The sequence below is a fragment of the Notolabrus celidotus genome, chromosome 17 (genome assembly GCF_009762535.1).
Source record: "Notolabrus celidotus isolate fNotCel1 chromosome 17, fNotCel1.pri, whole genome shotgun sequence".
In the NCBI taxonomy this organism is placed as follows: Eukaryota; Metazoa; Chordata; class Actinopteri; order Labriformes; family Labridae; genus Notolabrus; species Notolabrus celidotus.
The window spans coordinates 6,162,945-6,180,575 of record NC_048288.1 but is presented as its reverse complement, the minus strand read 5'-3'; the positions used below and the strand labels follow the sequence as shown (position 1 = coordinate 6,180,575).

Sequence of the window (17,631 nt, the reverse complement as noted above, 5' to 3'; positions counted from 1 at the left end):
TAGATACACACCCCGTGTTTGACAGTCTTGGCGGCGTGAGCAGCTTTCTTCTTGGCATCGTAGTGCTGCAGGATGTCTATGACAGCCATGAAGTAAACCTCCTTCCTGGGAGCGCCTGTGGATTAGAACAAATACACCCTGAATGAGAATCTAGATGCGGCAGAGACTGTTCAGGAATCAGCTTTAACACCCGGCTCATTTAGCTGTGTTAAATACTTGAATCTGATTGGTCAAAACCTTGTAACAACAGTGATTGGTTCTGAACAACAAAGGCGACATCAGGGACAACAGGTCACACGTCAGGTCAGATCAGCCTTTAGAGAGTGTTTGCACATTTCATCTCTCCCTGCTCAGCCTGAAGCCAAAACCTTGTTTCTGTTTGTGTTCTGAATCAGTAAACATGAAGGCTCAATGTTTGTTTCTGTAGCATTTCAACTCTGCAGGCTAAACAACACAGATTATATTTGTAATATTACCTGTAGTGTATATGAGGAACTAAACATTTTTGATTTGTGTTTCATGTCTGACCAAGAGAAGAAGAAGAAGAGAGGAAAACTGCAGAAACTAGTGAAAGATGTTAAAACACGAAGAGGTGTTTGCTGGGCAACTTTGCACATTTTAATTTCAAAGACATCCATGCTACCAACCTGACTGAAATCTTGTTGATCATTACCAAAATATGGGTTGCTTTAAGGTGGGTATCAAATGTTGACATTCCAATTGGACTGTGACTCTCTGAAGTCATAAACGTGTTCCCTCTGAGAAAATAACTTACTGTCTGAGAAACAGGAGTGAACTTATTTTAAAGTATGGCAATAGGCTATAGTCCTCGTCCCAGAGGTCGCAGAGGTCACAGATTCGATTCCAGCCTCGACCATTTACTGCATGTCCTCCCCTCTCTCTGTTCTCCACATTTCCTGTCTCTCTTCAGCTGTCCTATCCATAAAATACAACTTAAACAAATAAAGTTTGGCAACAGTTTCTAGACTACATAGAAAACCTGTAATCTCACATGATTGACTGTGCCACCGACTAATATCACTGTATGGAGAATGTCTTGATTATATCACCTCTGAGGTGAGGAGTTGATTTTTTTGTCTCTCATTGTCTGATTTTTTCAGTTTGTCTTTATTGAATTTTTTTATTTTTTTTTGATCCACCTACTGTCTGTATGTATTCGTAATATTAATTGTATTCATACAGACAAGTTTTTTTTTCTCCTTTTATATATATCTATTTTCTGAGAGCTGAGTGAAAGAGACGTGGACCAAACTGAAGCAAACACAGAGTGATCTAAAGCTGCAATATGATACGACCTTCAGAAGAGTTACAGCTGCGACTGAGTGAGGAGGAAATACTTAGACTTTAAATGTAAAGATATGAGGACTTAATGAGGTGCTGCCTTTATGTTTTTGTCAAACATTTGACTGTTCAGACTTTACTGTGAAATAAAATGTTAGTTTAATGTTGCTTCAATCTGCATTTAAGGCTGTCATTTGTTCCTTTTCTTCTTCTTGTATATATCTATTTCTTTTTCCTTTCATGAACTCCTTTTAAGGCTTTTTTACTATGTCTATATATCACACGTTGTTTGAGTGATCAGTGTTTATATCACTGGCAGGATTTTAGGATTTTATATTTCTGATCTTTTGATTGATTTAATCTTTTGTGTTTTTTATTCTTCCAACAATGTTTTTTTATTTCCCTTTTTTTGTTGGGGCTCATAACCTTTTTATCTCCTTTATTTCTGTCTCTTCTTCTTAACTCCCTGCAGTTTTATTTTCTTAAACTTTTAGTCATTTTCTTCCTCACATTTCTCTTTTATTGTCTTTCTAATTTGTAAAGTACTTTTTAACCCTGTTTTGAAAAGTGCTATATAAATTGAAATCATTTTTATCATTATTGTTATTATTAGTATTATTGCTATTATTACTATTATCATTACTAATATTATTATTATTATTATTATCATTATTATTATTATTATATATTATTATATGGGTGTGATTATTGCTGCTCTTGTTCGTTTTAATTGTAGTTTTGTTTGTTTAGAAAGGTCCTGTGTATGCGCCTGGCGGCTTCTTGTCCTCTTCTGACACACACTTCTTACTTATTTGTTTATTCTAATCATTTTATTTTATTCAATTTTATATTTGTGCAAATAAATAAATACATAAATTAATAAATACAATGAAATTAATTATTTAAAAAAATAAAATACAACATAATCAAAAAATAATAATAATAACAATAAGAAATAAATAGTAAGAGTACTGCTGCTATGGAAGTGCTACCAACCATTAAATCTGAGGGACTATTTTTTCTTATTTCTTTATAAACAAATAACCTTTAAATTCAAACTTAGAGCTGATATGTTTGTACGTTTAGTTGGTAAAAAGCAGTATAACGTGCAGGTTGGAAGTCATGCAAAATATAATTTGCATCACTGTGCTTAGGGCGCAGCATCATCATGTCACCTTACAATCAAAGGGAACACATACCACAAATATCCTGCCAACATGTAAAAGCAGGCAGATTAAAAACTCCAATTCAATAAAATTTAAAACAGTAAATTAATATTTGAATAACATGTTTATAAATCAAGTTAATCATTCAATGTTGTGTGTTAAAGGATGTTTGATGAAGACTTTAATCTTTAGTGCTTCTGTAACCTGTGATAACAACATTTTAGGGAGATGGAGTATAACAGGCGATCTTTGTAAAACACAGGAGCAGAAAACGAGTGCTGAGGGAGTGTGGAGGACACGTTTATGTAAATGTGAGATAAACAGAAATCAGTAAGATGGTGTAACTCCTACATGGCCCTATGATTCAAAAGAAGTACCCTGAAATCAGCTGGAAAGAGGAACGAAACTGAAGAGAGAGAGCAACATTCAGCTGACTTGATAACTACAGTGGCCAGCAGGGGGAGCTCTGACTACTGTAGTTATTGTTAAGCTGATGAAAGCAGCCCTCACACCGAAGGTGTTGTTAGGATTGTGTTATATATGCACGTGTGTACTGACTCTCATTGCTTTTGATGGCGTAGACGTCGATGCTGGGGTCGAACTCTCCGGGTGACAGAGGCTTGGTGCTGTCCAGGGTGTTACTGGGACTGTCGGGAGGCGTTCCGATGCCACCTCCGTCGCTCTCTCCTTCATCCTCAGCCTCGTTGTCCTCGCTCTCCACGTCTTCCTGCTCGGCCCGCTCCACGTCGTGGATTCCCACCAGCAGGCTGTAGTCCATAAGCTTCAGCTGGGCCAGGAACTGAGGCGGGGAGAAGGAGGAGGAAGTGAAATGAAGTGGTAAGAGGAGCATTTTCACAGAGGGAGGTATTAAAAGACAGATTGAATTGTTAACACCAACCTCCACATCTTTCCGGAGCTTCTCCAGGAACATTTTCTTGTTCTCCTCATCGATGTGGATCTTCTGGCCGTCGTTAATGAAGTCATTGTCCTTGTACGTGGGCAGCTCCTTGGCCTGCCCATTAGCATCAGAGATTAGCCAACCAAATATACCACGTTCAAACACACAACACTAAGACTGTTCAACCCTGAGAGGAAGAACACCTGGGCAAAAATATGACACAATCCTGGTGCTGAAATTTAGTTTAAGAAAATAAGTGACTGTCCATGAATAATAATAATAATCCATGTCACAAAGTTTATTCAAAATCTTTGAGGTTCTTTGAGAAATGTTTATAAAAAGTGACACCAGCGTCATTGTTCTTCATCCTTTTTCCCCAGAGTACACTGATCAGTCTTCATAGATCATACAGACAGTATACAGCTGCCTTACTCTCTAAGAATTAAAGGGTATTTCAAAATGCACGAAGATGAAGATTATTTCTAATCTCACAAATGAGTCCAATCCAAAGCCAGTTTATGTGTAACTGCCTGACGAGACAATCCTGCATGTTGAAATACCAAAGACGAGGCAGCGAGCCTGTGGTTTGTTAGATAAGCCCGTCTGATTCAGCCAAATTCGGCACATACGACTCAGAAAATGAGTTGGCTAACAAAGTCCAGGCGGTCTGTCCAAACCAAGGCTGGCCTCACTCCAAGCTAAATGCTCTGACTGTGTACAACAGTACATGCAGCATGCTCACGGCAGGGTACAGGTCCATCTGATGCACCATGATGTTTACAGTGAAATGTCTCCGCTTGTCTTCAGCGGGAAAAAGTCAAAGTTTGACAGCTTTAGCAGAATATTGGAGAATGCATCGGATAGATCCATACGCTTTGTGACAGAAAAAAAGACGACCTTGTTTCCACGTGAGGTGCTTCTCAAAAACCAGACTGGTGTTTGTGTTTGTTATAATCTTATAAAGCTAGTGCACTCCATCCGTGTGGTTCAAACTTATCAAATAAACAAGCAGAATGAAGGAGCTTCCTATTTAAGTGTTTATCTACAGACATGAGTTTTCCTCTCAGCCTGCAGGGGGAGGGCCGCTGTGTGAGTAGGAACTAGTTTTGAGTCACTGAGGAAGAGGAAGAGAGCAGGAAATGTGGTAACAGAGCAGCAGCAGTAGTTTAGCCACTACAGAAGAGTTTCTATGGCAGCAGGAGAAGAGCAGCAACACAACAGCACTCTATGGCATTAGAATGAGCTTCAACAACACACACATACACACACGCACACACACATACACCAACAAACATAGAACATCTTTACGCAGAAGGAGACAGGAAACATATCACAGAGTAGGACTTTTTACCACACATATAAACAGACATAGACCTCAGGGTTGAATAATTATGGGATGTACTTGTCAGACTGAGTAGATGCAACATAAAAAATAATGAGGACAACAACATAAGACTGACTGCAAGGAGTGAACGTAACCTGGAAACACTAAACAGGCATGTCGAATTAACCGACGCGTCAACTCCTCCACTCATCCGTCTTTTTATACTCTCATTTTCAAATGTCTCGGATTTCCACGCCACACACCGCCAGTCACTACATCTTGTGCTTCTTCAGAGTCATGCATCGTGTGCCGGCGCCCAGCCAGTCTTTCATTTGCTCTGTTACAGTGACAGAAGTGAAACGTGTCTAAATCATCAGATGTGCGCTACGCTGAGGCTGCAGAGAAACAGACAGGTATCAGAGGCAGGGAGAGGGAGAAGTGGATGAGCTCTGTAAATCTGTGTGACGGGTGAAGTCCTCCCTCAGACCAGGAAAAGGGAGTCTTATATCTTTGTTCAGTCTCCTGTCAGCTGCTGGGAAAATGGATTTAGACCTGTGATTTAAAGGATGAGTTGTTGCCTCACGTTTGAGAAAGATGTCTTCTGTTTGATAAGGACATGCCAACCACATAGTGTTTGTAATCCTGTTGATGTAATTTGTATTTATACATTTATAAACAAGGTAGATATACTAAATAATATATCTCTAAGTGGCACATCTGTAGCTGTTTTATGAGGGACTATTTCCTTTCTTGAGACGGCACAACTAGAAATCTAAGAGCTGACAAACGAGTAATTACCAGAGTTGCTCTGAGACGCCAAAAACACTTAGTGTCCCTTTAACGCTTCAAGTCTGTGGCTATTAAAAATAACTGACCTTTCACAAAATCACTGGCACATACTATACAGCCATGTAAACACACATAGAAATAAAGTCCCTCACAGCTCTGACTCATCTCTTTTTCTACAGTATCCGCTCATCCTCTGCCAAACAGATTTCACTTCATGGAACAAAGGGCTGCAGCAGAACGCAGGACGTGCAGCCAGGAAACCTCGTCCTTTAATGGACGAGGTTTCTTTATAGTACGACCCCAAATCCAACCTGACAGCAAACCAGCATTACAAAACTTAAAGTCAGCGTTTGGTCCCAACGTCAAATTCAAAATGAGCAGATTGTTTTCATATCACAGATTTCAGCATCTGATATGTTGTCTTTGCATTATTTTTAATCACATAGAGTTTAAATGTTTGCAAACCGTCACAATCTGTTCTTAGCGTCCTGACTGTTTGGAAATGGGGTTGTAGAATATAAATGTTTTGAATAAACTGCTTTGAACTCTCAGAACGTCTCTTCCCTGATCTAAGCCTTCCTCTTCACTGCAGCACATGATCAAATATTGTGTAACACTCTGTTTTGTTTCAGTCTTTAACTTAGAATAAATGAACCCCTTCCTTCCTCTGAATCAAATCCTCTTTGCAGAACTCTAAAAATGTTTTATGACCAGGCGGTTTTTCTCTCCCAGCATGCCACCACCTCAGTCTTCTTGCTCTTCACAAACACGTTCATGCCGTTCAGTGAGTTGTGGGTTCATAAACAAGCTCTCTAGCTTCCAGACAGTTTGAGTCGTAGGTGACTGTAATGGATGAAAAGTGCGTAAAATATGGTCTTTAAATGTGAATCAGCTTGAAAAAGACGAGGAAACGAAAATGCTCGGCCGTCAAATTAAAGAAAGAAAATAATAAAAGAACAATAAAATTAAGGTTGTTGAATAGATCATGCCTGGTATATGAGCCCTGGTTCTCTTACATCTCTTACGTGTTTCATGGCGCAGTAAAAGCGCGTGGCAATCCGCAGTGTTTGCAGCCTTTGCTGAACGTTACCAGATTTGGGCCGCGGGGGCGCATCCTCTGGTTGGGACGGCTGCTAGAAAAGGAGGGAGGGGAGCGAGGAGGGGAGGGGGGACGGTAGGGGTGGAGGATAGGAGAGAAGAAAGGAGAGAGGAAGGGAGGAAGGAAGTTGAAAGTAAAGGCAAAGTGTTTCAAATGTTACAGAACACAGTTGTTATTTCAAATAGGTGGAGGGTCGGAAAGGGCATCAACGCGGGAGCTCCGTGTGACCAGTCGAGATAACAGAAAGTGTCAGCGTCTACAACAGCTTCAGTCAACAACTACGTCCATGAGTGTCTCCATTAGTTAAAACATTCAGTGCTTCTAAAGAGGATAATAATACTCCTGCATTAAATCTATACCTGAATCTAACCACATATTAGGACTGTTTCCTGATGTAAACAGTTGGTAGGGAGCGTTCACTTAGCTAAGAGGAACTACGAGGAGCAGAGAGGCGACTTTAATCTATAAATCTGAGATCTGACAAACATCTATTCAAGTGTAGTACGATCTATAAAGACAAACAACTACTGGATGAGGTCTTCTGATATAATATCCAGGTGTTTCACACTCAGTCACACCGACACATGAAGCCATGTGTCGCCACCAGCGTTACCCGCCGGGCTGACAAAGATAAAATCTACAGCAGGTAAATATTGAGCAGAGATCCAGTAGAGGAAACCAAGAACATTCACATTTAACCTTCCAGCTAAATAACTGAGATCACATTAAGGATCTACCCCTCACTACGGGTCAGCGTCCTGGCTCATGGACAGGTTGTCTGAACCTTTGAGAGACTGATTGCCCGAACACGACCAGCCTAGTCTGGCCTCCTTTTAAGACGAGTTAAGGAAAAAGAAGTAAATGTTTACTTAACATCCACTTAGTAAAACTGTACATACACATGTTTTAGAGAGCTGCTAAAACCCTGCTACATTTATTTCATGGAGAAAATAAAATGAATAAATACACGTGGTATTTGGGCAGAACAGAAGATGTATACGATGTAAAACAGAATGAGGCTGGTGTTCATACTGATCAGTATGTGTGAGAAAATTAAACTTCAAAAAGATGCAGAAAACATTTTGAAACATGCAGACGCATGCAGAGAGGGGACGGTCATGCAGTCAGGAGGAAACCTTGCCGTGCTTGATGTTTGTGTGTGTGAAGCAGATTGTACACATCCACACTGTACCTTTCTTTAACACTCTTCTTCGACATAATGCACCCTCTTTGACGTCTTACTGGCAGCTGCAGTTTGTTACTCTCTGTGTAAATTAGCTAAAGTGTAGCATTTACATGTTCCACTTTCCCAGCAGAAGAATTGTCTTAACAGAAATGCATGAACTTACAGCCACCGAGGCTTTGAAGTGGGTAACTGCTGGTTAATGTAAGCCTGTGTGTGTGTGTGTGTGGGTGTGTGCAGGTACTCATGGTGTTTCATGTTGAGAAAGCAGCACGACTCTTGTCAGGTCGTCGTCTTTAATGTGTGATCTGATCCGTCTCTGAGACCTGCTGTAAGTGGTGTGTGAGTGTGAGCGCGCGTTAAAAAGTTCTGTGATTATGTAATGAAAACAGGATTAGCTTCAGCTATCACGGCTGGTTCTGTACAAGGTTAGCTCAGTTCAGCGGAATATAAAAAATACCCAGAGTAATGATGACACTTCTGATAATATGCAAGTTCAGAGACAGTGTTGGAAAATGTTGTAAGATATCATCTTCATACCAGTTAGCCTGACAGAAATAGAGCCTGACGCTCCTCAATCTCTACTGCTAGACTGAAAATGGTGTCTCTCTCTGTCTCTCTCTCTCTGTGTGTCTCTCTGTCTTTGTCTCTCTCTCTCTCCCTCACAGACAGCTGAGCTGCGGACAAAAAGAGGTCACACAGTAGGCTCACGTGTGTGTTAAATCCTCCGCTGCTTTTTTTCCCCACCCATCTGTTTTAACCCCAATAACGTTTTGTTTCTTCTTCCATTTACAGGAGGCTATATTTAGTTTGGGGATTCCCTGAAGTCTACCATGCCTCACTGCACGGTGCCCCACCAGTAAGCTCCTGTAAACCCAGTGGAAAGTTCAAACCTGTGACACACTCGCCCTTCGTTTCACGGTCAGACAAACCTTTGAGCCCCGTGTGGAGACGTGCAATGAATGAAAATCACTTCGGACAACCGTCCTCATCCGATACTGCTGAGCCGACAGGTCGAACCAGCAGTGCTCTAAAGCCACCGTGCTCAAGGACGCTGTCAGCGGTTTCCATCACTTATAGGTCAAAGCCTTCTGTCCATAAAAAAATACAATGTTAAGATTTAGTGATCAAGTTTAAACTATCAGGTACCTTTGCAACGTCAGTGATACTCTTCATGTATGACAGGTGACTCTGTCCAAGCAGCCAAGAAATCAAAATAGAGCCAGACTCACGTAAGCAGCGACACGTCCATCAAACCACACAGCTACACGCAACAACAACCAGTCAGATACACAGCGGCACAGAAACACATCCAACAAAGGACAAGAGACACATCTGATCCAATAAAACTCAACACACACACACACACACCTCTCAATCTTTCACACACAGACAGCAAGCAGGGAGACTGATGGAACAGCAGAAGCGAGGTTAGAGGGGATGAAGCAAATTAAAGAGACACAAAAGGCGTGCAGGGGCTGGAGAGGGAACGGGGTGATGAAGTGGGTGCTAACTGAAGGAGATGGATATGTGTTTCTGTCATCCTCACCCAAAGGGGAAGAAAAGGAAATTGTGTTTGTCGGGCATTTGGGTTGATGACAGTAAGCCGAGAATCGTTCGAGGCTGTGGGTTATTAAAACCACTGAAAACACTTTCTCTTTATGGGATTGTCCACATGGCTTTCCACGGACACCTAGACGACTTCATGACAGGACATCAGCGTTAAAACGACTTAAAGACACATAATCTAAAGTTTCTGACTGCACTAGAAAGTTCTGAGTTTCTAAACACTCTGAATGACCTCTGTCTCTTAAATGAAATTGACACCAGCACTGAGACCTGAGCGGCGCACAAGTGCTGTAGAAGTGTCCATCTGTTCAATCCACAGCGACTCTGACATCCACTGTCACACAACCAGCTGTCCTTTGAGCATCGCAGCTTCTGATGTGCTGAAGGGATGGCAGCGTGTTCAGTTGATTAAAACAGTGTTTTTAGAAAGCGATGTGAAAGGTAACAAAGTATGCATCCAGTATTTAAGACATTAAAGTGTGTGATGTTGGTGGGATTGATTCAGTTACAGCATTTGTTTTGAGAGTCAGTCAGTGCATCAATACCTGAACCTTTCTACAGACACTTGCTGTGTTGATTTCCTTCATTTGATGCTTTTGTACTGTAGTATGTTTAGTTTAGTTTGCATTTGAACTGTAAGACTTAAAGTTAACAGAGTTTAAACTATGACTATCACTATCTCTTTACAGGCACAATAAAGGATCAGAGGTCCTGCCTGTGCTGAACTCTGTGTTCATATGTCTAACAGCTGATCCCGGCTCAGTAAAGGTGACTGTACCTTCTCCTTGTCGCTGGCCTCTCTTGCCACAGTGGAACCCTAAAGAAAGAGAAACAAGACATCACTCTCCATAACTCACCTGGTGGAAAGTAGCACAGAAAGTCTTCCTATGTGTGCTAATTCCTACAGATACTTATTACACTTATGCATGCCTGAACACAAGAGCTCACCCTATTAGGCAAGCGAGGCGCACGGCTTAAAACAGCTTACTACCCGATGGATAACGCTGCTATGTCAAACATAACACCCAACCTTCTTTACCAACTTTGGGTATATTAACAAAAGATTGTTTTAGAGCTCATACATGACATTTACACATGTCTGTCTAAGAGATACAAGTGGTAACAAAGGGTTCATGCAGTTTATACAGAGTATAGGTTTCCCTTCCCCCCTCTTACCTTGAGATCATATTTTTTGAAGACAGAGAGGCGATGAGAGAAGACATTGCGTGTAACAATCATGTAGGTCTCATCCCCGTCCACGGTGAGCCGGTACATCCCCAGAAACTGGGGCAGCAGTGTGTTCCCGTGGCACTCAACAATGAACTACCAAAAGAGAGCAAGGGATATCAATTATATGTCCTTTTTATAGACACAATGTATGTTAACCGACTCGGTTACAGAGGAGACTCCAATGAGAAGAGAAGGCAGCATCCCTTTTACCCTAACAACAGGGCTCTAACATGGGACAATGTATGAATCTGAAAACTGATACCAAAATAAAGGGGAGAGCTAAAGTTATAAAACTGCACACTAAATGTTAACAGTGGTTCAGGTTCAGATTAATATTAGGAAGTGTTTAAAATCTGGTCTCACTTTGTAAATCTTTAAGATGATGAAGACGATCTCTTCCGCCTTGAGCTAAAATTCTGTCTCTGGGTTCATTTGACAAACCAGAGGCTGTTTTCTAAACCTCCTACTATACTAGCAGTACGTACTGATTTGGCCTAAATTCAGTATGTAGTATGTGAACAAGAGCAAAATCTGCAGTATGCCAAAACTACCCGTTTCTCTTACTGATCCAGGAACATTTCTCAGAATGCAGCAAACCAGTCTCCCTCACGTACTGTTTCCCACAATGCACAGCGCTACTCGTTTTTTAGCTGTATTAGCGCCACCTACTGTTTTGGAGTGTACCAGACGTTTAACGGTTCATTACATTTACTTTGGCTGTTTTCGAAACGGCCAGCTACACACTGTGTTTGAAGGTAGTCTGTAGTATGACTGTTCTGTTGGATCTGGTCTGCAGGACGCTGGGTCAGGCGTCGCTGGATTTCCGGTTTCGAAAAGCAGAAGTAAACAACGTCCAAGCCGACAGCGAAACTGCTTCTTTAGCATCACTCTTGATTTAAAAAGTTAAAGGGATATTTCAGTTTTTTTTTAAGTGGGGTCGTATGAGTTACATTACACTCTTGCTCCTATTAGCCAGAATGAGTGCCGGTGAACTCTTCCCCTTTAATGAGAAAATTCCCAGAGGACCGGCAGGTAAGGTAGGCTATTTTCTCTGGGGACGGGGATGCCTATTTCGCATAATTTACGCATTGTGGGAAACAGTATGTGAGGCAGACTGGTCCTATGCATACTGTGAAAGTTTCCCAGATAAGTACGACATCTGGGTAGTTTGGCATACTGCAGATTTTGCTCTTGTTCTCATACTACATACTGAATTTTGGCCGAATCAGTACATACTGCTAGTATAGTTGGCGGTTTCGAAAACAGCCAGTGTAGGAGTGTGAAATAAACGCAGGTGAATCTTCTAGTAATTACAGAGGAAATAAACATCTCACAGGTAACTGTTCATGTCTGTGAAAATTATTAAATTCCATACAAATCACTTCTGAACTTTTTAAATCATAAGTGATGCTAAAGAAGCAGTTTCTCTATCAGCTTGGCCGTTGTTTACTTCTGCTTTCCAAAACATAAAATCCAGCGACAGCAAAAACCCAGCATCATGCAGACCAGATCCAACAGAACAGTCATACTTCATACTACCTTCAAACGCAGTATGCAGTACGTACTGCACACAACATTCGTAGGTAGTATGTTACAGGCAGTGTCAAAAACAGCAAAGGACTCCCAGTTTTAGAAAGACTATCTCATAAAAACTGAAAGCTTGTATTCAGATAAATCATAGTACGACAGACTGTTCACACCTGGTGGTATTTCTTTAGGATGTTGTGCATCTCGGCCACGTCCTCGCTGCTGATGGTCTTGATGACGTAGCGTTTGTCACAGGAGGTGTGGAAGCGAGCCCCGCTGCGCCCCTGGGCCTCACTGTTCAACGGAGCGCTGCGTGTCAGGGAGTTCTGTAAACACACGGAGCGAGGACAAAGAGCAACAATGAGCCGAGATAAAAGATCTATCAGGCTGAGAGATGAGTCCAGGTAGAGAACATCTAATTCAGTTTGTGTATTCATACTATGATGACTGGTTGTCACTTTGTTCTGCACTCAAGCCGCACACACGGCCGCCACAACAAAGTGCACGACCGCCTCACTACACATAAACCCTTGTCTTTGAAATGCGTGTCTCTGTAAATGTAGAAAGCCTCTGCTGACGTGTTTATTCATCTCTGAGTCACATCTTACACTTACATCATAGCGATGATTGCTGCTGAAACTAAAGTTCTTAACATGCTTAAATGTTTTTGATTGGCTACCACAACACAGGAGTCCTGCTTTCTACCTTCTTGTTGTGTGACCGCCTCCCACTCTCCAGTCTAAACATGTGGGGCTCTGACCCCCACGCCTGCTGCCTGTCCAAACCTACACACAGACACAAACAGCTGCTGCCCAGACTTTGGAGCTCAAAAGTAACATGATCCAACACCCCTGGCTCAATGCCTCATTCTCCAAGAATTTCTCCTGTCCTCTGCCCTCAGCTCCCTCTCTGCTCATCAACTCAGAGCATCTACTGATTGTATCAGGAACTTTTAAGTGGCTGCTTGGAACGACTGTTGAGCAGCACTTTCTTTTTGTTTAGAAATTTAAAATTGGATTCAGTCTTTACTAAAGAGAGGGGACCCTCAGAGGCCTCCTCTCAGCTCAGGTCCTGGTGTTACATTAAAGTGGTGTGTGTGTGTGTGTGTGTGTGTGTGTGTGTGTGTGTGTGTGTGTGTGTGTGTGTGTGTGTGTGTGTGTGTGTGTGTGTGTGTGTGTGTGTGTGTGTGTGTGTGTGTGTGTGTGTGTGGGTGTGTGTGTGTGTGTGTGTGTCAGAGGCTGAAAATGTTTAAGAGGCCCTTTGCCTCAGGCTCTCTTTGATGAAAGCTTTCAGAATAATATCTTAATGTTTTTGTTTTAGTTAAGTCAGTTTTTCCACCACACATTCATCATATTGTGGGGAAAAAGGTTAATCTGTTTGCACTTCTGCAAACCCTCACCAAACTTCATTTCATCTAGCCAGCATTGCTCATTAAAACTAATGGTTACTGCTGCATGTCATCAAAAGAGCAGGGCTGCAGCTGGTGGTGCCCACTGGCTGTGGTGAGGATTATTACCAGTGTGATTAGAAAGAATGCCAACAGGCTGCTTTTAAAGCAAGGACAAACACAAAGAGTTAAACATCAGTTAACCTTCTGACCACAGTGACTGCTGCCTCACGGAGGAAAGTAGCTCAATGTTGAGAATGTCACAACATTCCTTTCACTGGCCAGTGTCTTAACACCCCCCCCACTGCCCACTCACTGCAGCAAGCCGAACCCTAATGTAAACACGCGAGAAGGACAGCTGCAGTGAGCTGGGACACATCGACCTCCAAACACTGCCAACTCATGGCCTGCACAGGGAAGAGAGATTTACAGAGGAAGAGTGGAAAATAAAGGAAGGGAGAGAGAGACGGCTAACACAAAAGAAGGAAAGAAAAATAAGAGCAGAGTAACAGCTCACTTGTTGAAAAGTGTTGTATGATTCAGCACCAGATGTTTAGTTATTAAGATCATGGTGCCTCGCAGGAGAATGTATTACCTATAAGTCACCGTGCTGTCCATAGCAGCTCAAACTTTAAGTGACAGTAAATAGGAGACACTAGACATTTGACCCAGACTCTGTAGCAATGTCCTTTTTCATACCAAAAAATCCAGATCATCGATGCCAAACCTCTCTCTGAGGTTTCGGAACACCAGGGGGCAGTACTCCTTGAACTTGAAATGACTGGGCATGTTCTCCCTGTGTGTGGAGAGAAATCAGAAAACAAATACTGTTAATCCTAAAGAAGGTACGGAGCAGGACTGAGTTACTCAAAATAATCAATATCTATGTGAAATACAATCACTGAATACACTTAAAAATATCTTACTTGTTGAAGAGGTGGTTGTCCACTTTGATCTTGGAGTAGGCCTTGAAGTCGTCTGGCATGAGCATGATGGGAATCTGAACATGGCTTAACTCGTTTATCTGCGCAGAGAAGAACACACAGAGAAAAGGTGCTCAGTTATGATGCTATGAACACAAAGCAGTCATAAGACATACCAAGTAAACATGACAGTATAACAGTAGTATTATATATACAGATGCTGGGAGGGGAATTATTGATGATGTGGGATCGACCCTGAAAGAAACTCCTGTAAAAGAGTACAAAGTGCAGAAACAACAACCTCCCCTCCACTGGACAGCACTTCTTGTCCCTGATGACACATCAACAACGCTGCTAAAAATGTCAAACTGGATTTCTCACACCTCACATCTCACCTCACGTAACCTTTTCACAACGCAATCGTATCCAAGCCACTAAAGTGCATCGTTACAGTGACTGGTGTGAAGACCAGCTTTCACATTAACGCTCACATGACTACACCCTGCTTCTGTAAAGACAGTCAGTGTCTGCTGTGCTTGAATGTTGAGGAATGTTCCTTATTTTATATCAAGAAAAAAGAACAACACTCTCTCTCTGTGGTCACTGTGTATATATTTTATTTCTCTGACTTCTACTAAAACGACTATGAACATACGTGTGTGTTCATAATGAAAGGGGCTACTTCCATCTGTCTGCAGGGACAGATATGCTGGACAGACTGGTGGTGCTTTGAACTGCATCTTGAGGATGAAGAGTTGATCAAAACTAAGAAATGTCTCCCTGAATATTCTAACATATCGGCTGCATCAGGATATTCACGACTAAAACATCAACATGGACGGATTCAAAACTGTCCGGGCGTCAGTTCCATTCCCCCTCTGCCGACCTGACTACGGCGTCCAACGCTCTCAACGCTGCCATAAACAAACTCCAGACAGACCACCAAGTGCCCTCTTCCTGATCTCTGGGGAGGAGAGGGCACTTTTCACCTCTGAATTAGGATTCAGAATGTCCTGAAACATACCCTGTTTCAGGAGTGACATGAAATTGAGGGACACTATTTTTTATTTACATCTTCATAATAACAAACAACAACAACTAAATAATAAATGTTTTCTTAATTCCGTTTCAAATGTTTCAACAACATATTTTAAAAATCTACAAAAAATAAATAAATAAATAATCAGAAAAGCAAAATGTTCACAAATTGAAATGTAAGGGTAAGGGGTTTAATACAGCTACCTCCCAATTGTAAGTACCCTATAAATGTTGATTTAATAAATATAAAGGTTAAATTTAACGGATATATCATTTAGGGATTCAATAGATAATAGCAGGAACTTGACAAACATGTACGATTTACAGGATTAAATCCATTTAAAACTTGTTTGTTGGTGAACAGTTTGCATCAGTTCAATAGAGTGGCCCATATACTGTATTTGAATATCTTATTGCATCACTTTTCTATTAATATTATTTGATATTCTTATTATTTTGTATAAGAGCAACTGTAATGACTGAATTCCCCGGGATGAATAAAGTAGTTCTGATTCTGATTCAAATGAGGATTGATTGAGTTTTTGACAAGAAGCTTTTATAATTAAGGGGAGCAAACAAAAGCAATTATTAAACTGTCACCCAGTATCTAGTTGTGTTTTTGTTACTAAGGCACAACGGGGCAAAAAAAAATCATAAGTGAAAATGAGAAGGATGCATGGAGGCATTGAGAATTTGTACCTACCAAGTTAGCTCTGCATCCCTCAACTAACTCAGCCTGCTGCAGGGCTGCTTGTACTCAGACAGATTAGACCCACAATGTTCTGGATTCTGAAGGTCCAGAGGTCCAGCACTAACATTTTAGTGTGGTCATTGTCTTGTTAACGGAAACTGAAATTATATTCAGTTTTTATTATCAGGGGTATATTTTTAGCTCGTCATTGTGTCATCTTTGGGTCATTGACTAACATTTATTTTATTATTATTATTTAATTGTAAAAGTGATATTTTTGAGGCCTTTTTACCTTTATTCAATAGGACAGCTGAAGATGGACAGGAAACGTAAGGAGCAGAAAGTGAGAGAAGATATGCAGCAGTGTAAAAGCGCTTTGAGTGGTCAGAAAGACTAGAACAGTGCTTTATAAGTACAAGCCCATTTACAAAGTCCATGCAGCAAATGTCAGTCCGGAAGTCAAATATGTGGCTTCTGCGACGAGGACTACAGTCACTGTATATGGTACGTGTGCTTATACTGCTAGGCCAACAGCGTTAACAAAAACTACATATGATATATGTCACTTTTTATATTGCGTCCAATTAGATTACTAACTTCATCAACACGGAGTGTGGTAGAAAACAAAGGAGCCATGACAGGCAAAAGGATGAGGTATCATAACAGATTATTAGATCTCATACATGATTCAGGCCAAGTGTCAAGTCCAGACTGTCACTCCATACTGATTTTGGCATCAACACCTGGTGATGTGAGTGGATTGCAGATGAGGTGTTTTTATAGTTTGCAGGATTGAAGGATAACTGAGGGTGAGAGGCACGGATGAGAAGTTGCTAGGAAAGCTGAAGAGGATAAAAACAAGATCAAGACTTCAGGAACAAAAGAGACCCAAGATATTGGTGTACCTCAGTGAAAGACATCATGCGAGAGAAAGAGATTTTTTCCAACCAGGCAGTTTCAGGGTTGGTCAGGGTCGGAGACGGATCATTTTTTTTGTGTTTCTACTGCGACTGCCCCCGGCCAAAGACAAACTAAACCAGTCTCCGCCATTTTCCTGCAGCAAAAAAATAACAAAGACGAAGCTAATGGATTCCAAGGCTTAGCAGTGCTCGGTCGAAGAAACAAGCTGCCTCCTTGCGGTTTGGTCCTTGCAGGAGATCCAAAGCAAGCTGGAGGAATCAACCAGGACTAAATCCATTCTAGAAGAGATCCTGCACAATCTATCAACGGCAGGGTTCAACAGAAGCGTTGACCAATTAAGTAATAAGCCAAAAAAGCTTTAAAAGGATTACCAGGAGCAAAAAAAGAACCTCAGCCGGAGCGGGCTCAAGAGGGTGGAAAAACAAACTGCCGCCGAGTTGGTTCACAAGTTGAACCAGCTCCGAACCAGCGCGAGCACCAGCTCCGAACTGGAACCAGGTTCGCTTTGGTCGAAAAGGGTTAGAAGAGTGAAAGTAAGGTAATGTGATGCTCGTATAGTGAGTTCACGATTCAACAGTTCTTTC

At 41.5% G+C, this 17,631-nt stretch overlaps 1 protein-coding gene across 1 annotated transcript in view; it reads right to left on the bottom strand.

Moving 5' to 3' along the window:
* Window positions 1–17,631, bottom strand: part of pip4k2aa (phosphatidylinositol-5-phosphate 4-kinase, type II, alpha a) — a 45,113-nt gene that overhangs the window by 4,040 nt on the left and 23,442 nt on the right. Inside the window, exons 2-9 of the mRNA XM_034706204.1 lie at window positions 14,401–14,498; window positions 14,174–14,270; window positions 12,261–12,413; window positions 10,507–10,653; window positions 10,109–10,147; window positions 3,367–3,480; window positions 3,027–3,267; window positions 12–115 (exon numbers count right to left, since the gene is read on the bottom strand). Of these exons, the coding sequence (XP_034562095.1) occupies window positions 12–115; window positions 3,027–3,267; window positions 3,367–3,480; window positions 10,109–10,147; window positions 10,507–10,653; window positions 12,261–12,413; window positions 14,174–14,270; window positions 14,401–14,498 (993 nt within the window). The remainder of the gene's footprint in view (window positions 1–11; window positions 116–3,026; window positions 3,268–3,366; window positions 3,481–10,108; window positions 10,148–10,506; window positions 10,654–12,260; window positions 12,414–14,173; window positions 14,271–14,400; window positions 14,499–17,631) is intronic.